Here is a 19,289-nt window from a genome sequence, read left to right as displayed (position 1 = left end):
AATCATGAGTTCCACTACAATTCCTTCATCAGCATTTCATGAACTGGCTTCACCAGCTCACCCTCGCCCTCGCTCTCGATTCATAAGCATATCATTGAAACCAATCCATATCTTCGTTCAAGACGGCGCCAATCTCGACGTCAAAACACTTATTCTCGATCACCTCTCGTCAGCTTCCACATCTGATCTCAAGACAGCTACTAGGCTTTCACAAGATTGTTACACCCGATATGCTCCCACACTTTACAAGAGATTACACATCAAGCATTATCACTGTCCAATCAGGTTCAAGTTGATGTTGCCCAAATACCGAAAAGGATACCACCCTTTCACCGAAGAAGACGAGATGAAGTACAAGATATTTCGCGCAAGACGATTGGCCATACTCAAAAGCTGTAGATATATCAAATTCGCAGATAAGCGAGACGTCCAATTCACGATTCTATTTCTGGGCGAGTTTTACATCAAAGAAAAGCCTTTGGACAATGTCAGCTACCTCACGTTGATTGGCACCCATCTCGACTTCGATCTCGGCGATAAGACGATCTTTAATGATAAGAGGAAAGCCGCCAACAAGTTCTGGACGATGATGGATCCGACTCATATTTGCATCAACCCAAATCCCGCTCTGTCTAGGGAGTACCAACGCAAGCCTACCCTTTTTCGAAGAGAAGAACAATCCGAAGGAGAATTCGAGAGGCTATTCAAATATGTCTTACCGGGGAAGAAACGCCAGTCTATCTCATATCATGAATCGGGCGGGGGGAGTATTGTGTTGAGCGAGATCCCAGTTCAGCGGTACTTCGCGAAGGAACCGGAACCGGGAGAATATAGATCTCCGTGGAGAGGATTGGATTACTCCTTGAATGCCGTATGTCTCAGTCAACGTCCTTCTCGGGCTGATGACGAGGTTCGAGAGACGAGACCAAACTTTGGTACCATCGAGATATGCAATTGGCCTCTTACCAATTCGGCCGTTTTGAAATTCGATCCCCACTTGCACGGCTGGGTGCCTACCCAAACGGAAGAGAACGGATTATCATTCTCCTCTCCAGACGAAACGACACCGTGTGTATGCTGCGGTAAGAAGTAGATAGGTGAGTCGGGCTGCATGAGGTCTCGCCCTAGTCGAGTACTCGCTAACGATATGCAAAGGCGAAGCAACAGAGCTGATCAAATTCGCACATGCTGCACATAGATCATCTGATTCACTGAAACGACGCGATATAGGAGATGAGCGAGATGGAAGAGGTATGAAGAAACTCTGTGACTCATATATTCGAGATGTACATGGAACCCTGTGACTTAGTGACTTATATATCCGAGATGTACATGAAATTATTGACATAATTCGCGGTACTTAATAGAAAGTCCAGCTCTTATCCATAGACAGCCTACAAGGCAAGGGTGACACCAGCAGATAAAATAACCTGAAAAGAGTATAAAACAGCAAAAGAAGCATTTGAAGGAAAGAGAGTGCGGAATGAAGCTTTGTGTTCGCAAGGACATCGTTCACCAAGTATCTAAACACCTGCTTGAACACGATACTATAGAGGGTCCGTGGCCAAAATCTACCTCACCTCATGTAAGCAAATGATGCCGGATCAAGCGACATGCTCGATTTCTGGCTTATCAGTCGGACCAGACATCTTCCTGTTGACTCCATTCTCGTTGGCTGCAATTCCCGAAGTCTGAGCCGAGGGTCTTTCAACTTTATAAGCTCTGTACGCGAAGTAGAGCGACTACATTCATCGCCATATCCAAAGTCAGCACCAATGACATTGCAATAAATGGCGCCCATGACTTACAGCCAAGGCGAACGGGATGACAGGCCATGGGGAAGCTACCATGAACTTGACGTAATCATTCGACCAGCTACGTGATTAGAACAGCGGTCTGTCAGTGTATGAAGCATTACCAGCCTTGTCATTGTCATTGTCATACGAGCTTGCGTTCCATCTCTTTTTATCTTTTTGCGGCGCAACGAGCGCAGACGCCGAAAAATGCTGTGACCGACCTAAAATGAATTCGAGGACTCACTAATCCAGAGGAACACCCTGGGCTTTAGCTTGAGCCCTTACGACACTTTCAGGCAATTGTTGAGTGCCGACGAAAGCAGCTATCGAGGTAGTCCCATGTCGGCCCAGATAAGTGACTGCGATACCCGAGGCAGTCAGGAGGAGGGTGTTGATAGCCAGCATCAAGGGGGAGAGGAAGAAGATCCGTCGGATGAATTGCGTCATTGGGAGTATCCGGAGTGAGTACATGAATAAGATCAAGGTGCCGACCTGTGTCATCGAGTGGGATGCATGAATGAATCAGCATTTCGTCCACCACAATCACAATCACGATCACAATCACAATCACAATCACAATCACAATCGCAATCTCGAACGCATTCACCACCAACACAACCACCAGCTTCAAGCACGATGCAGCAAGTCTAATCGCCGTTCAATGGTTCCCATCACCTTTCCCGCCAGACTGGGAAACCGAAAGACGAAGAGACTCACGGCGATACCTCCCGCACCTACGGAAAGAGCGTATCCCGCCCCACTTAGATCGTTGGTCGCCAGAATCAGTCGTACTGTGAGGTGTAAGAATCCGCAAAGTAATCGGTCGTGGTCAGCTCACGGTACTCGGTATACACAGTTACACAATTGTACAGCGTAAAAAAGCGAGTGGGCGGCAGGTAGGTGAAAGGAATATGAAATATCACTTAGGACCCACTTCCCCGGGCCAGGGACGCCGCCGATTGTTTTCCAACATTGACATTTCGACGATGTAACGAGTTCCCGCACGCTGCGAGACATACAGTCGAGAGAGCGCATGTGATCAAGTAGATCGCTGAATCGATTCCTGCACGCATCTTGTTGACGTCGACTTTTCACGGAGAGTCACTACTGTATACTGTATACTATATACGCTGTGACAAGTTTGTGTTTAAGGATACTCTAAGTATTGCGTGTTCTTTCTGCTTCGTCGAGAAGGTATATCGGTGCTAGCAAATGAGATGAGCTCTGATGAGACTGAAGCAAAGCGAAGCGAAAGCGAGTAAGAAAGTGGGTGGGTCATGTCTGTTGACCCCATGTGAGCTGACTCTCGCCTATATATACATATCTTGAATTCACCTCGTGATCACGAGCAAGGTTGCGAAAATACCAAGCAAGCCATGCCATGCCATGCATGTACATGCTAAGTGATCGCTTCGGCACAAACCATCACAAGAACCGGTGATCATGATCATGAATCGTGTGCTTATTCTTAGTCTTAGTCTGACAAGACGAGACGATTGAGTAGGCTGAGAGAGGTAAATTCAAGAACGACATACTGCAGCTGTAATATTCAGCTTCATTCGTCAGGGGGGGAACACACGATACCAAGTCAAAGTGGTCGTCAGCTGATGAGGTGTTGTCAAAACCGAATCAATCTCGTAACTTGAACTTGTAAAACTCGATTCAACGCAACGCAAAATGGCTCTACTCAATTGAGACTCAGTTACTAGTGTCTCTCCTATACTGCAGAAGAAAGACTGTCATTCAAACTTTGGAATAGGTCACGAGTGAAATCGAATCGACTGAATCAGAATACTGTATACAGTAGATTGAAATGCGCAAAATACGAGTACGAGCAAGCGCACGAGACTCAGTACTCACTGCAATGTTCGAGAAGCCCAAGCCCCGTTTTTATCGGGAACGTTAACTTATCTTACAAGCTTCCGTGTTTTCCTTACTATTCATTTCTGACGCTAAGCTGTCAGAGTATGAATGTCTTGCCAAGAAGAGAAAAAGACGGCTTTTGACTTTGATTCTGACTTTGACTTTGGTTTCGATCCATTCAGTTCTCTGTGTCCTCTAGTCCGTCAGTGAACGTAGCCATCCCGGTACGACAGATACGGCAGATACGGCATATCGAAACGAACAAGTGCTCGTGATCAACAATAATCCAGAAAAAAATTATATGCAATTCGTCAATTTTCTGTCGAGATCAAGTCAAATGCGGTAGTGGCCAGTTACAGTATTGTTCCTGGAACGTCATCCGGCTTTATCAAGATCCGAGATATCCGGAACATCATCGATTTATCACGACGTGTCACTCGAGGTCACGGGCTCGAAAATCATCTTAAATTATAGCGTCGTAAACGATGTGTAGTAGATAGAGGATGAGTAGGAAAGGAGACGGGTGTGCGGCAAAAAAGGGCGGGGGAAGGGGGGAAATCGCCGTGCGCGATGGCGGAAGATGCTGTATCATACCTCTCATCCCTCGCGAGTTGGACATCATGGTAGATGTACCGTATCACCCCTCGGTACTATGCCAAGTCGACGCGGCAATGATCGACATTATGCAGGATTACCATATATACCAGCGTATCATAGATGAACCTTGAAATCTATAGCCGCGTATCAATACAGTGCTCGCTTACGAAACACCTCAGCAGCTTTTAGGATGGAGGCTGAACGTCGCGAAGGACAATGCGTACCACACGAGACCGCTCTTCTGGAAGATGGCTTCTGTTCGTTCATACGTTCATACATACATACACACGTACATGAAAATCTTTGTGTACAACGCTTGAGATGTCAGTGACCTATACAACTAATCTTTATACGTGGAAGGAAGCGATCTTGTGATCATCTGAGATGTGTATGTCGACCATATCTACCAGCTTCAGCTCCTCCTTCTCAGCCATCGTCATACCCGATCCACCAGCCTTCGCTCCAGTCATCTTTCTCGCCTTCGTCTTCTTTCCAGCAGGTGATCTTGGGAAATGCGCACGATTGGGCGAAGTGAGTCCGTTGCCATCGCTTTTACCGGAGGGAGACATCGAGAAAGGGGTTAAAGGAGATGAAGGAGATATAGGAGAAGGTGGCAATGAGCTCATGAAGAATTCTTGAGCCCTTCGCATCACATCTTTCTGTGAGGGTGGGCTGGTCTTGAGCATATGAGCGAGATTGGTAGGAGATTGGGAGGCCATCCATCTCAGAAAATCCATTTCGGAAGGGTCGTTCTCCTGTACATGACACCTCTAGTATTTAGCTTTCTCATCGAACGAAGCGGCTCTGTCCGAAAAATGATAGGACTCACGAAACAGTGCGTGCAATCACATGTCATTCCTCCGTTTTCCTTACCCCTGTCCCTCAACGACATCTCCCATCTCTCCTCTTCCGCTGTCAAAGGATCATTCGGTGTTCTGAGGTTCTTCATCTGTTGCGAGGCCAGTATCTCCTTGGAGGGCTTGTACGTACACTCGCAGAAGGTGTTCGTCTTTTCTCGGGTGACGTGGAATCGTTTGTTTCCAGATAACAACTTGGTGCTCTCCTCCGAGACCTGACATTTCTTGGTCAACTCGTCTAAGCGCTTGGTCATTCTCTCACTCTCGTCGATGAGATCAGCGAGGTAGAAGTCGTATTCGTGCATCCAGTCTTTACATTGTTGAAGGCTCGGTCGGGGAACGAAGGATAGCTTTGGTAAAGGCGAGAGGATTGGAAGGGTGTAAAGTGGGATCTTCTCTTTAAGGGAAGGAGGCATTGTCAGGCAAATGTGCTGGACGGAGAGGGAGAGGTTCTTGTATCGTATCTCGAGGAAATGGGCTATTCGTAATACAAGATATATTAGCACAGAAGGATTTTTCAATGGTTTGGTAAAGTGGAAAAGTAGAGGAATAGGAAGGAAGAAAAGAGAGAGTCATGGTGAACAGGGGCGGAGGAATAAAAGCCACAGGCAGGCTAGGCTGTATGCGAGACAGGAGTCTGAAGCATGATACCACAAGAATACGCGCGAGAGTGTGTGCGATGAGCATCAGTTGTATGAATGATAGTTGGGGGAAGCAAGCGGAGAAACGAAAGGAAAGAGACGAAGGAAGGAACGAAATGAAGCGAATCCTGAGGCAGCGGATCACATCATCCTGCAGAGTTCTCGTGACTGTACGAGTTGAGGGCCGACTACTGTTGATGCCTTTGCGTCTAAGTGAGCATAAAACATAGGACTTACTCACCTTGGAAGTCTCTCGCGAGAAGTAGAACACATAATTCCCATGGCGTAGTATCGGTATAGTAACATGCTCAAGGTTGCTTGAAGTGTAATTTGGTTATTCGATCTTCTTTCTTGTCCATGTTGTGTGCGTGTGGTGTAGTGCGAGAGTGGACGCGGTCAGTCTTTCTCAGGGCATTGGTCAGTGAGGTGATCAAGCTTGCTGCGATGGACAATGAAGGAAAGAAGTAGAAAAGATGTCAATGACATTGATGATATAGAAATTGAGAATCGATGTATGTTCCTTCCTCGGCTATTGATGTTTGTTTGATTGGATGAAGGGTCCTTTGATATGTTTAGCTGATGACGATTGACTGTACCGTAGCGTGTATTTTGATGGTATCAGCGCACAGACCTCTCAGTCAATTTTCCTTCTCGTTTTAATGCGTCCCATATTCGTCAATAGTTCAAGTCGGGCCAGACCATATCACTTCACCCCTCTCACCGATGAGTATCACAGATAGTTGTGGCATCATTCGACAGATGATTAGCCTTGAACCCCCTGTCAGTCAAACCGCTTTCGAGACATCTGCTCCATAGTTCCATCGAGATTGTTCAGCTGCACTGTGAACGCAGGCGGAGTACGCCGATCAGTCGATGTTCCTCCGTCGTTTCGAAGGGACAGCTGATTATTGTCTCTGTACCATAGCCAGCCAGTGTGTATAGCAGAAAGGCCAGTCGAAATTGACCATCATACCAACGTATGTATGGATATGAGTTCCATTCAACTTCAATATCGGCGTGGCATCATCGTGGAGAGACAGATGAGATGCTCGAGAGGCGGTAAAAGTTTTTAGGTGAAGTCCGATTTCGCGGGAATGGTCGGCATGATGGCTGGCTCCCCGGAAACTGAACCCCGTGTTTATGGACACCGATTTGTCAGTGGCAAAGACTGGAAGATCTGATCGATTTACCATTTGTGATGATCTAGAGCAAAGAGAATAGCAAGTTCAAAGGAGATGCGAACGCTGGGTTATATAGGATAATCTATGCCCATAGCAGCGCGGCTACCAGATGCACTGTATGAAGGAGCTGAGCTGAGCTGAGCCGAGTCATGCTAGCGACGCTTATACGCGATGAGATGTGATTTTTACATTTCAATTAACTTACTCGGAGTAACCGAAGTTTACCGTACGGGGTCTCCTTTTTCCCACTCAGGGTTCTACTGAGAGGTTATAAGCGCATCTAACCCAAGCCAAATCATTTACCATCTATTGGTCAAAGTTGTACTTATACGGACGACATCTGAAAGCAAAATAGAACACGGCTCTTTCTCATTTCCCATCTGTCATTTGTTATTTCTACACTTATTACTATATTGTAGCTGTGCCATCTCATCAATACCTTGATCGTCACTGTTCGTCGATCGATCTGAGCATACAGTGATACAGTACCAGCCAAGATGTCAAGCAGCGAGAAGAAATGTCCGGTCAAGCCCACCGAGATGGCTAGGAATTACGAGGAGGATCGACAGACCAAATCGCAAGAAACGTAGGTCACTTCACTCTTCAGTACTGGAGACTTTGATGAAATCACGACTTGATTGTTGCTCAAGCGGCTGATACGCGGTTGTACAGTGTCTACACTACGTCGAATGGATGTCCGGTACCTCACCCTTACGCCACCCAACGAGCAGGTGTTAATGGCCCGTTGTTGTTGCAAGATTTCCACTTGATCGATTTGCTTTCTCACTTCGATCGAGAAAGGTGAGTCGCGCTTCGTTTGCTTCTGCCATCATGTGTGTACAGAAGCGAGACTCGATGTCTACGGGTACCCAATCGGCCCGAGGGGAAACGTAATCGATCATCACAATGTTCAACTGACTGATGCATGTTCTGTAGAATCCCAGAACGAGTCGTCCACGCTAAGGGATCCGGAGCTCATGGTATTTGGGAATGTACAGATGGATTAGAAGACCTGTGTATGGCAGACATGTTCAAAAAGGGAAACAAATGTCCGATCACGATTAGATTCTCCACTGTAGGCGGTGAATCTGGTTCCCCAGATCTGGCTAGGTGAGTTGATCGTAATCCAGGTATCCAATACCCGCTAGCTAGTTATTCAGAGTAAGGCTGATATTGTTTTTGTTCGCAACGATACAGAGATCCAAGAGGTTTCGCAATCAAGTTCAAGACTCAGGAGGGTAATTGGGACTTTGTCGGTAATAACACTCCCGGTATGTCAAGACGCATTCTCCTGACGGCCCCCATATCGCTGATTCGTCTGTTGTCACCATGACAGTCTTCTTCTTGAGAGATCCTGCCAAATTCCGTGAGTGTCTCGAACGCGATTTCTAGTGTGTATACTGGAAGACCGACTGACCACGCTACCTGATGATCACAGCCCATTTCATTCACACTCAGAGTGAGTACATCTTTACAGTCTGTCTCCCCCAATCCGCATGATTACGCTCAATCTGACGTGTATGATTGTCACGCAGAGAGACACCCAGCTACCCACCTGGCAGGAGGAGATGACAGTACTATGTTCTGGGACTACTTGTCTCAAAACCCTGAAGCCGTACATCAAGTCATGGTAAGTCGTCCTCCACCGAGACATAGTACAATCATGCAGGCCGAGCGGCCGCTGACTGTATTGGCAGATCTTGATGGGCGACAGAGGTATCCCACAAGGATGGAGATTCATGCATGGATATTACGGTCACACCCTTAAGATCGTCAAAAAGGATGGATCCTGGGTATACGCTCAATTCCACATCCTCTCGAATCAAGGAGTCAAGACTTTCACCGCCGAAGAAGCTGCTTCGCAGTGAGTAGAACATCTCTGAAGATGATGTCCAGTACAAACTCGAGGTTGACATACATGGCATCGCAGATCGCCTGATTACGGACAGAAAGACTTGTTCGAAAGTATCGAGAAGGGAGATTACCCATCGTGGACCATGAAAGTCCAAACCATGACCCCTACCGATGCCGAAGAATTATGGGAGAAGCAAAGAATCAACGTCTTCGATTTGACTCACATCTGGCCTCAAAAGCAATTCCCTCTTCGAACAATCGGTAAATTGACTCTGAACGAGAATGCCAAGGTGAGCCTCCTTTCTGATATCTCAGGTTGATGATGTCCATTCTGACCCACCGTGCTGCGATTCCGTTCCCAGAATTACTTTGCCGAAGTCGAACAAGCAGCGTTCAATCCGGCACACATGATCCCCGGTGTCGAGCCATCCGCCGACCCAGTTCTACAATCCCGATTGTTCTCTTATCCCGATGCGCACCGACACCGGATCGGCGCAAACTACCAACAACTCCCCGTCAACTCGCCCGTCTGTCCATTCAGACTGGGTAATTTCCAACGAGATGGCCAAATGGCATTCTTCAACCAAGGTTCCAGACCTGCTTATCTATCTTCGATCGAGCCTATCCAATTCAAGGACAGGCCATACGACTTGAACAAGGTGCACGGTGAATTCGTCGGAGAGGCAATCAGCTTCTTATCTGAGATCCGTCCCGAGGATTTCAACGCTCCCAGGAAATTATGGCAAGATGTTTTCCCCGCTGAATCGAAGAAGAGGTTCATCAAGACCGTCTCTGGGCATATGAAGACTTGTCAGTCGCAGGAAGTTCTGAAGAGGCAAATTGCGATTTTCAGACATGTTTCTCCGGACCTCGCTGAAGGGCTTGAAAAGGAGTTGGGATTCAAAGGATACGATTCGATTGAGGGAATGAACTTTAATGGAACGCATAATGGTATGGGAAACAAGAAGATTCCAGCGAACGGAATGAAGGTGAGTATTTCTCATCATCTGTGCCACATTTGTCCCAGACCTGACTAACGGCGATGAAAACGACAAACAGGTCGACGACGAAGTAGTCTTCAATAACGGAGCTCCAGTCCCAGTTCCAAGAAAATCCAGACTATAATCCTTCTTCTCAATTAGAAGAGCGGATGCGAGGTTATACAAAAGCGTAGTGACATGTTGTAGATAGTTGGACGAGGGATCGGCGAAAGCGATCGACGGGAAGGAGAGGGGATGAACAGGTTGTCTTGTGATTGGCGATTTAGGTCTATACATGAGTGTAACGGAATATGTATCGTATGCTCACTGCATGTAATTTGCCCTATGACAATGCGCCCAGGGCGCTGGAGCCGTCGTTCAGCCTTGACTGGCGATCATTTACTCTGTAGCCGTAATGAGGCATGTCCAGTCTTGTGTTTGGCATTGATCATGTTCGGAAGGTACCGGTAAACACATACAAAAATGACGAAATAGGCATATATAAACTAATGGTACGAGTACAGTGTACAACCTCACAAGCCATTCACCAAGGCCAGATCATGTGCCGCCAACAAAAGACAATAGAGCATTGTAGAAATCCTCGTCGATCGGAAAATCATTCAAAAAATTCTGATAGCCCATATTGGTCATTCCGTTCCCGCCAGCACCCGGTCCCAGGCCGGGAATCTCAAATTCACCTGGCCCTTGCCCTTGCCCTTGCGCTAAGGTATCTGTACCTGTACTTGCGTTTGCGTTTGCATTTGAGCTGAAATGCGATTGCGATTGCGATTGCGCTTGAAGATTCCTGGTTGTGTCATGAGTGACGGTGTTGGTACTGCTATTTTCGTTCAGGGTGTGTAACCATTCCGAGCATAATGATCTAAGGATATTCAGACCCCGTCCAGCTTCTACGAACGTGATCGCTGTAAGGTATCAATCAGTTAGCTTCTGCTGCACACGCTGAATTCAGTCCTGCGGTAGATTGAGATTTACCTAGTTGTGACATGTAATACGTCTAACAGTGCGATTATCGGTGACATTAACCAAAGTACTTTTCTCGATTGATGGACAGACCGCTCACTATTTCCTCAATATTCTTCGAGCTTTCTTTGTTGGTTTGAGCGGAGACGGAGGGATCACTTTGGTCTTCCACAGCCTTCAGTAAAAAGATAGTCGCGCTTGTGAAGGTGACGTTGACGAATGTCCCGATACCGTATCTCACGCCGTGGTATGTATCATACAGCTGCTCGGTCAAATCAGAACAGGTCATTAATCAGTGTTGTATTGATCGACGAGCTCATAAAATCATTGTCTCTTCTTGCGATGCCTCGGACTCACTTTGAGTAATTCCAAAATGGATCTTGAAGCTCCATCACATTGTTCAGCGGGTGAAGGGCTCATGCGCGATGCGGAATTATCGAACGTCGATCGGTAGAATGGGCGAAACAAGAATATCCTGGTCAAGTGATAGAGCATGTGAGATAAAATGATATGCGGTAAAGGCAGGGTTTTGGGATCCGGGAATGGCTGTTCCGTATACCACCTATCTAAATCTCCCGAGATCTGATGGACAACAGAATCTTTGCTAGTATTGATCTCGACTTTTGTTGAGTATAGGGCATGGACTACTTTTGATAGTAGACAGCCTAGTCTTGCTGTCCAGTGGAAAGAAGTTGATCTCATCGACTTGACCCCGTTCAACGTATGCCCGAGTCTTGTTTCTTGCCCTATTGCACTTGCGGACATGTACCATGGCGCATTGTCTGTTTCCGCGATGATCGAGGGTAGGTGTATATCGGGATGAGGAGTCGATATCATCGGATTACGTCCAGCCGATATACTTCGAAGCTGCATTACTCAACGCTTATAATTAAGTCTATGTCCAATAGGTTAGAGAGTGGGGAGCAGAGACATACAAGATCGTACATGTACGCGGCCCAGTATGCAGCATTGCGTGAATCTAGCTCAGCTTGGGTCATCCGCCCTTGAAGTACGTATGCCTCGCACTATCATCCCTCCTATCAGTCTTGACCGATGGTTCAATCCATATTTGGAGCTTACATTGATGTTCAGTCCTAGCTAAGACCTCAAACAGAAAATGAGCAACCCCGTGATCAGGCGTATGAACCACCGGACGTACCACTTGTATCATGGCGACCGTCATGCCGTAGTATGTATACCCAAAGTCATGAGATCCCTTCGGCGGCTGTGCCAGACATCTGCGCGACAATCAAATAGTCAACACGACTACCAACTACATGATTCGGTGGAAAATCGCTCACGTTCCAAACAGGTTGACGGCTCGCAAAGCGCTCAGAGGCGCTTTATCGAATTCCGCCCTCATCAACTTGGTACAATGCTCCACCAGACACTCTGTGAAGACGGCATATGCCTCCGGCCACATCTCTCTATTGTGATGTAGTCCAAGCCAGAGTACGACGTTATGTAGGAAAGGCGAATAATGCGAAGTCCATCGTGGACTTGTTGGCGAGCTCGAAGCTAGTGGATCCGAATTTATGGAAGATATATTGCATATCACCAGATCCCTCTTGAAGTGCTCGGAGTCCAAGACCATACACCAAGAGGCATAATATGCGATGAAATGATCTATGGCCCGATCGTGTATACTTTTGTTCATGACTGATACCAACGTCGGTGGTAGGTTCTGTGACCAATTAACGTATTCTCCGGGTAACAGCTCGGAACCTCTTGAGGTAGGAGTAGCTTCGGGATTGAGTGCGCGTTCTTCGTAATGGTCGTGAGTCCAAATGGACGTAGCACCATATTGGACTGATGGGCCGTTGCCTGAAGTAGGTTTGAGCCGATCAAGCTGGCTGGATGATAGGGCTATCTCCGAGTATCGAGCTGGACCTCGATTGTGATGAGATCCGCGAATGTCAGAAGTCGAAGGCTGTAGACTGATGTCCTCGGACGGTGTTTGCTGTACGAGCAGATCCGAACAGACAAATTCATCAGGTTGGCCAGCGGATTGCACCGCAGTGGGATGGGACTGTGGGGTTGAAGTCGATGGAGCTGCAAGATCACCGGGCTCAGGCGCGATGGGTATTACGGTTGGGAGGAGCTGAGTTTGTCTTTCCAATAAACTCTCTAGTCTTGCTAATCTTTCTCTCATCTCCTGCATCTCCGATTTGGTACTATGTCCATATGCCATACATGATCATCAGCATACGCATTCCCGTCGAATTGGTAATCGTGGATACCCTGTGTCAGGAAACAATTGCTCACCGTCTCTTATCTTCATTCTCATATATACAGTCTACCCCTTTCTCGCAGCACTCCTCGCATGGAGCGTCGCCGTTACACCTTATCTTCCTATATGCTCGTTCCAAATCAGCCCTGCATCCCTTACTCGAGGACCGCCTCGCGGATTCTTAGGGGTTGAACGCGAACTAGTCCCAGTCATCATCGGGAGAATAGTCACCTACCGTTTTCGACATCTGTCACACGCCTTGGCGATATGCGTGACTTTCCGCTTATTCCTCCTGCTAGAGGTCTCACCACTAGCTGTCTCTTCGCTCGGCGCGACGCTACTCATACTGTGATTGTATCGGCACTGCCTACCTGCATGGGTAAAGGTGTGATACAAGAAAAGGATGATTGGAGCGAGCCAAATATACGGAATCGCGCACGGCTTATCCCGTACCAGAAGAAGGTTACCACGTGGTCCCGTTCTTCGAGCTTGCCCATATCAACGTTATGATGCATGTCGAGCGAGTCTTGAACGGTGAGAGTGCCGCTCTTTATCGTACAAGACAGATAAGAGTCCGGATCGATGGAACCCGGACAAGCACACAGACATACACACAAGACACAGACGTGCACACAGATTACAAGTGTCATTCCTGGTTCGCAAAGGAGGGGATTATTACTAAAATATCGATACATGATAACACAGATTCAAGATAGACAATACGGGCAGACGTTAATCGCAGCTCTCTTGCGTAGCAGCATACGATGCTAGACTACCATTTGCTCTGCCAACAAGCTTGGGATGCTTGATGTGAGCGGCAGGTACCACAGGCATCTTGGCTCGTTTGGAAGGACGAGTTTCTTCGGGTCCCTCTGGATAGCCATACCCTCCTCCTCCAGGCGTATGCATGATGACCCTATCTCCAGCATTCACCCTGAGTCCTCATATCAGCACGCTATTGATCGGGCTTATGCGAAGTAGGCACAATGTGAAGACTCACTTGACGGCGGTACTCGGTCGGAGTTTGACCTTGCTCATCCCTGGACCATCACGATTCCTCCTCAGTAGATAGGTCGCACCTCTCTCTCCTGGCTCTCCACCGTGCATTCCATACGGCTGATTGACTCTTCTCTCACCAACAACCGAGGACTGTGTAGCCATGAAATTCCGTCAGACGCGTGCTTGAGGTACATCTGTATATTGTCTGGAGCGAACTCACCGCCATATCTGCCCTCAACTCGTATTCTCTGTGAACCCCATTGCCTCCCTTGTACATTCCGTTACCTCCAGACCCTTCTCTGATCGAGAACTCTCGGATAAGCAGCGGGAATCGTTTTTCCGCTACCTCCACATCGCCGATACGAGTATTCGTCATCTAGAGGCAAAATATCAGCTAATTTTTCGCTTATGAGAACGCTCACGCTCTTCACGTACATTCACATGAACAGCTGAGGCTCCATGCCATCCATTTCCACCGCCGCTACCACCGCAGATCGTTTCACCGTAACTGTCGGATTTATAGTCTGCATGGAAGACGTTCATGCACCCTTGAGACGCTCCGCAAGCTTCGAAAGCTTTGAAGACTGTATCGACCACCCTTTGTGAGGTTTCGGTATTGCCTGAAGACACCGCCGCATCGCGTCCTGGACTCAAGATGGTATTATCTGGGATGACGATGGTCACTGGCGCCAGCACTCCGGCGTTCAAGGGCATATCTGTACCGATAAGTGTACGAAGACTGTAGATGAGTGCTGAATTGGTGACTGATCTAGGTGCATTGAGGTTTGACAAAACTTGACAGCCAGTGCCGGTGAAGTCGAACACCGCCGAACCGTCTTCAGGGTTGACATCTATACGCAATTTGATGGCCGTTCCATCGTCTGTTGACATGTCAGCTTCCTTATGTACGGCAGGTGTGACAGTGGTAGAGACTAACCCATATAGTCTTCCGCGATCATAGGTTCGCTTCCACGGCTCTTCAAGAAGTTTCTCACGGCCAGCTCTGCATTTGATCGGATAGCAGCCATGTAATGCTGCACTACCCTCTTACCGTATTCGCCGAACAGCCCATGGATCTGTGTAGATCCCACTGCGCAGGCAGCGCATTGAGCTTTGAGATCCGATAAATTCTTGTCTAGCGCTCGGGTGGCTTTGACCCGTGTATCGGCATGACCAGCTTTCAGGAATATGTCGACAATGTCCTTTTCATTGAATACACCGTCCCGAACAAGGAATAACGAGTCAACAGCGGCACCTTCTTCCCAACTTTCAGTTGAGTCGGGGTGCCTATGTATATGTGTCAGCACCTCTTGCCAACGCGAATCCGAGTTTTGCACTCACATGGGATTTCCGTCGATGCCTCCGATATCACCATGGTGACCTCGAGCAGCAACCCAGAATACGATCTCGTTGGAATCGTCGAAGACAGGTTGGATCACAGTGATATCGGGCAGATGCGTTCCACCACTCAGGGGTGTATTTGATACGAGAACGTCCCCCTTTCTAAGCTTGCCTTTATGCAAGTCGGCTTGATACTTGACAGCATATTGCATACTTCCCAAATGCACCGGCACATTGGGCGCATTTGCGACCAGCGCAGCGTCGGGACCGAATATAGCGCACGAAAAGCTGCAGCAGGGGTCAGTCCTCCGGCGATCACATATCTGTGTGAGACACGACTCACTCTAAGCGCTCTTTAATCTGCAAAGAGACAGCAGTCTTCTGCAGTGCTCTTCCCATTTGCTCGGCGATACCCATGAATCGATGAGAGAATATTGACAATTGAATCGGGTCCACTACATCGGTTGCCAATTGTTTTTTCGGTCCCAGACCAACATCAATACTGTTTGTCAGACAGTCAACATGGATTGACCCTGTGTCATAGACCTAAGCACTCACTATACATGTTCTTTCAGAATTCGAGCAGTGTTCTGGGGGTGAACAAGGATAGTCTGGGTGGCATCGAGTATGATAGCTGGTCCTTTGATGATCGTTCCAGGCTGTAGCTTTTCGAGCTTGTACAGATTGACGGGAGAGAATTTTCCGATTTCTTCGAAATAGACTTCGCTAGTTGCGAAATGAGCATCTTGAGGAACAGGTATGCTAGCCAGCTGATTCAATTCCTCCACGTAAGTGGAAGCAGCATGTTTGTCGGCATCTTCACCGAGCCCGATACCTCTGACTCTGATGTCCTCGACTTCTATGGGCGCTTCAAGAGTGAATGAGAATTCTCGCTTGTGCTGAGCGATGAATGCCGCTGCGAAGTCCCCATCTTTGGGTCGAAGGATCATGAGCTTAGTATCAGATCCCCTGTACTTCATGTTCAGATAGCATTCGTAGACGATGTCTTTCTCGTGTACGCCTTGGTCAACGAGATCGCTGTGAGCCTTCTGCTTCAAGACCTCGGTCCGGTCTAGCAGGATGGGCAAAGTGTTATCGTTGTATTGATGTTGACATGGCTCGGTAACATCCACTGCGATATCCGCTAAGGCCATACCATATGCCGATAGCAGTGAGGAGTATCTTCGCGCGGCAAGTTGGACTCAGCCAAGCAAACATGATGTAGAGCGTCGGATTCCTTACTCACCTGTGAACCAATACATTGTGCATTCCCAGATAGGCTGCCAAAGCACAAGCGTGCTGACCTCCCGCACCACCGAAACAAGCCAAATTATGTGCGTTGGTAGCGAAACCCCTTTGTTCGGTTAAAGCACGGATAGGACGAGCCATGGACGAGTTCGCAACATTGACGAAACCGCAGGCTACCTCAGCTGTAGTGAGAGCGCTGTTATTCTCCTTGTTGATGCTCTTGGTCAACTCTTCGAATTTCTGCTTGACGATGTCGTAATCTAAGGGTTGATCTTCTGTCGGACCAAAGATCTTGGGAAAGGAATCGATGTGAAGTCTGCCCAAGAACAAGTTGGCATCGGTCACAGTGAGGGGCCCTCCTTTCCTGCAAGTTTGATGTATCAGCGTCAGCTGTGCTGCGAAGGATCCAGGATGGAATGCGCACCTGTAACAAGCTGGACCAGGATGAGCTCCAGCACTTTCCGGGCCGACCTTGAAGAGGCCATTCAGGTATGTCAGAACACTACCACCACCTGCTGCGACGGTATTGATGTCCAGCTGCGGCGTTTGAATCGTTACTCCTGCTGTCGTTGTTTCGAAAACATGCTCGTATATTCCCCCGTATCTGGACACATCCGTTGACTGGAGGGGACAATTAGCAAAGACCTTTTGCATTTGATCGATATCTGACTCACGGTTCCACCCATGTCAAACCCGACCACGGGAGACCCATCGAGAGCATCGTAACAGGTCCTGGCGTAGCCGACAACCCCACCAGCGGGACCCGCTGCAAACCATCCTATCAATTGACAGTCTCGCATAAACGAAGGATACTTGCTTACACAAGATCGCTTTTAGGCCCGAAAACTTCTTGAAATCACATAAAGACCCGTCGGATTGCATAAAGTTGACTCTGCTGGTAGAATCGTTCAATCCGCCTTTGAAACCAGAAGCGAAGCCCTCGAGGTATCGTTTGACCTCGGGCGTAAGGTACGAATCTGCAGTCGCACTTGACCCTCGAGATACAAGGTTGATCATTGGCTGTAGATCTGATGAGACTGATATATGCGGGAATCCGATCTCTCTCGCCAGAGCTTCGACTTGTTTCTCGTGAGAATTGTAAAGGTAGCTGTGCACCAGTACGATGGCAATGGAGCGATATCCCTCATCGTAGAGATTCTGAAGATCCGTTCGCACAGTGTCGACATCTGCGCGGAGGGTCAGCTCGACTTCGAAAAGAGAATACATAGGACGATCAACCTACCGATTGACTTCAAGACTCGCATAGGTGCACCACTGGGTCCAGTGACCAACTCTCCGGCTTGCGTGACAGCTGGATCTCCCTCAAGCCCTGGCCATTCCAGTGCCATTCGCTCATCGACTTCTACCACTTTGGTATAAAGCACATCTGGCTACAGGATAGATATGAGGTCAGCTCGCTGAAGCTTGTCCATTCTATCAGTCTGTCAAGAATGCTCACCTTCTTGATAGCCAGTTGGAAGAGGAAAGGTCTGCTCTGAGTACCAATCTCAAGACCGTCTTTAAACCCTTTGGTCTAGTAATTTCAGGTCAGCCAGGAGTTATTCTTAGCGGACGGGAAGAAACATACGATGAGGAGTGCACATCGTTCTCCCTTCCTCTCCAGTAGAGCGTTGGTGGCTACAGTCGTACCCATGCGCAGGTATTCTATACGAGAGGTGTCGATAGGCTGATCCCTCGGGATCTTCTCGCCGGTGAACCACTCCAGAACCCGTCTGACACCTTCTCGTGGAGCATCAGGGTAGCTACAGAATCGATCAGCTGAGCTCAACCTCTTCTCGATCAGCAGACAGCTTACTTCGAAGGGTCGACGGAGAGTAGCTTGACGAGGTGATTACCTCTTGTCTCCGACATAGCAATCACATCCTGTCCGGGGAGTCAGCAGAGTGACTACCGCTCTACAGATCGGGTGCTCACGCAGAAAGTTCCTCCTCTGTCGATACATATTCTGACCTTGTCTAGATCTTTGAGTGCGATCGGCATGTTGTACAGCGGTTTTCTATATGACCCAGCTTGAGAATACAGCTGGACGTCTCATAACGGGGAAGAACCTTTCGTACGTGGAGGTTCGCCTCCGCTTCTTTATGATTATGAAGTCGCATTTGGTTGAGCTGTCGATGCGCGGATTCGCGGAAACGTCAATCCGTTTGAAGTCGGTCTATATCCGGATTGCTGAATATGGGAAGTTGTTAGAGATAACAGTCGGATGCAGTAGCCAGAGTGAAATCTCAGAGGTGTAACGTCACCCTCGGGCAACTCGTCAACTCGGGACGAACACGTGGTGATGTATGGGGGAGTTAGCGCCTTTTCCCAGAGTTAAATCAATGCTCAGGGGCTAATTCCATTTGGAATCCACATTCGCTCGACGTCACACGCAGATTGCAGATAAGCAAGTGCTGACTGTCTGCAGCAAGATTAGTGGCTGGGGAACAAAGTAGAGCGGACGGACAGGTACGAGCCTTATGCGACGATATTCATTGCCTGCTCACACGGCGAGCAGAATCGGCTGGATGCCGTTTCCGTCTCGGACCTAGTGGTCCTTCACCTCAGTCGACACCGATGTTACTAATCTCCAGGTGCGATAAGGTTAGTTTTCCGCGTCCCTCTGAGTTTATGCCTTATCACCATTTGTACTTGGCGAGATAGCTGAACAACGAAGCAGACGGAATCGCGGATTCTGAATCCATCCGAGAGAAAGGGTCG

The 19,289-nt window shown here is 48.2% G+C and overlaps 6 protein-coding genes across 6 annotated transcripts; 2 read left to right on the top strand and 4 right to left on the bottom strand.

The window, feature by feature from the left end:
* Nucleotides 1–4: 4 nt before the first annotated feature.
* I303_103340 (uncharacterized protein) lies at nucleotides 5–1,093 on the top strand (the record flags this gene model as incomplete). The annotated part of the gene is made up of 1 exon (XM_018406686.1): nucleotides 5–1,093. One exon carries the CDS (start codon nucleotides 5–7, stop codon nucleotides 1,091–1,093), a length of 1,089 nt encoding a protein of 362 aa, XP_018263494.1.
* Nucleotides 1,094–1,604: 511 nt separating this feature from the next.
* I303_103339 (uncharacterized protein) lies at nucleotides 1,605–2,869 on the bottom strand (the record flags this gene model as incomplete). The annotated part of the gene is made up of 5 exons (XM_018406685.1): nucleotides 1,605–1,742; nucleotides 1,809–1,875; nucleotides 2,041–2,288; nucleotides 2,514–2,587; nucleotides 2,731–2,869. The coding sequence occupies 5 exons, from the start codon at nucleotides 2,867–2,869 to the stop codon at nucleotides 1,605–1,607; spliced, it is 666 nt and encodes a 221-aa protein (XP_018263493.1).
* A 1,734-nt stretch (nucleotides 2,870–4,603) lies between these two features.
* On the bottom strand, nucleotides 4,604–5,529 carry I303_103338 (uncharacterized protein; the record flags this gene model as incomplete). The annotated part of the gene is made up of 2 exons (XM_018406684.1): nucleotides 4,604–5,011; nucleotides 5,086–5,529. The coding sequence occupies 2 exons, from the start codon at nucleotides 5,527–5,529 to the stop codon at nucleotides 4,604–4,606; spliced, it is 852 nt and encodes a 283-aa protein (XP_018263492.1).
* Nucleotides 5,530–7,432: 1,903 nt separating this feature from the next.
* I303_103337 (uncharacterized protein) lies at nucleotides 7,433–9,914 on the top strand (the record flags this gene model as incomplete). The annotated part of the gene is made up of 11 exons (XM_018406683.1): nucleotides 7,433–7,521; nucleotides 7,608–7,736; nucleotides 7,872–8,045; nucleotides 8,133–8,206; nucleotides 8,272–8,301; nucleotides 8,374–8,394; nucleotides 8,471–8,565; nucleotides 8,633–8,799; nucleotides 8,866–9,079; nucleotides 9,152–9,778; nucleotides 9,849–9,914. 11 exons carry the CDS (start codon nucleotides 7,433–7,435, stop codon nucleotides 9,912–9,914), a joined length of 1,686 nt encoding a protein of 561 aa, XP_018263491.1.
* A 413-nt stretch (nucleotides 9,915–10,327) lies between these two features.
* I303_103336 (uncharacterized protein) lies at nucleotides 10,328–13,325 on the bottom strand (the record flags this gene model as incomplete). The annotated part of the gene is made up of 10 exons (XM_018406682.2): nucleotides 10,328–10,692; nucleotides 10,763–10,784; nucleotides 10,851–11,012; nucleotides 11,108–11,617; nucleotides 11,686–11,775; nucleotides 11,831–11,848; nucleotides 11,910–11,988; nucleotides 12,052–12,924; nucleotides 13,016–13,102; nucleotides 13,216–13,325. 10 exons carry the CDS (start codon nucleotides 13,323–13,325, stop codon nucleotides 10,328–10,330), a joined length of 2,316 nt encoding a protein of 771 aa, XP_018263490.2.
* Nucleotides 13,326–13,712: 387 nt separating this feature from the next.
* I303_103335 (uncharacterized protein) lies at nucleotides 13,713–18,569 on the bottom strand (the record flags this gene model as incomplete). The annotated part of the gene is made up of 17 exons (XM_018406681.1): nucleotides 13,713–13,914; nucleotides 13,981–14,129; nucleotides 14,200–14,355; nucleotides 14,415–14,860; nucleotides 14,917–15,266; nucleotides 15,321–15,608; nucleotides 15,664–15,822; nucleotides 15,879–16,502; nucleotides 16,567–16,932; nucleotides 16,993–17,189; nucleotides 17,243–17,334; nucleotides 17,390–17,755; nucleotides 17,812–17,959; nucleotides 18,028–18,102; nucleotides 18,157–18,331; nucleotides 18,385–18,452; nucleotides 18,504–18,569. 17 exons carry the CDS (start codon nucleotides 18,567–18,569, stop codon nucleotides 13,713–13,715), a joined length of 3,927 nt encoding a protein of 1,308 aa, XP_018263489.1.
* Nucleotides 18,570–19,289: the final 720 nt, after the last annotated feature.

This window comes from Kwoniella dejecticola, chromosome 4 (assembly GCF_000512565.2).
Source record: "Kwoniella dejecticola CBS 10117 chromosome 4, complete sequence".
Classification (NCBI taxonomy): Eukaryota; Fungi; Basidiomycota; class Tremellomycetes; order Tremellales; family Cryptococcaceae; genus Kwoniella; species Kwoniella dejecticola.
This window is presented reverse-complemented; position numbering and strand designations above follow the sequence as displayed.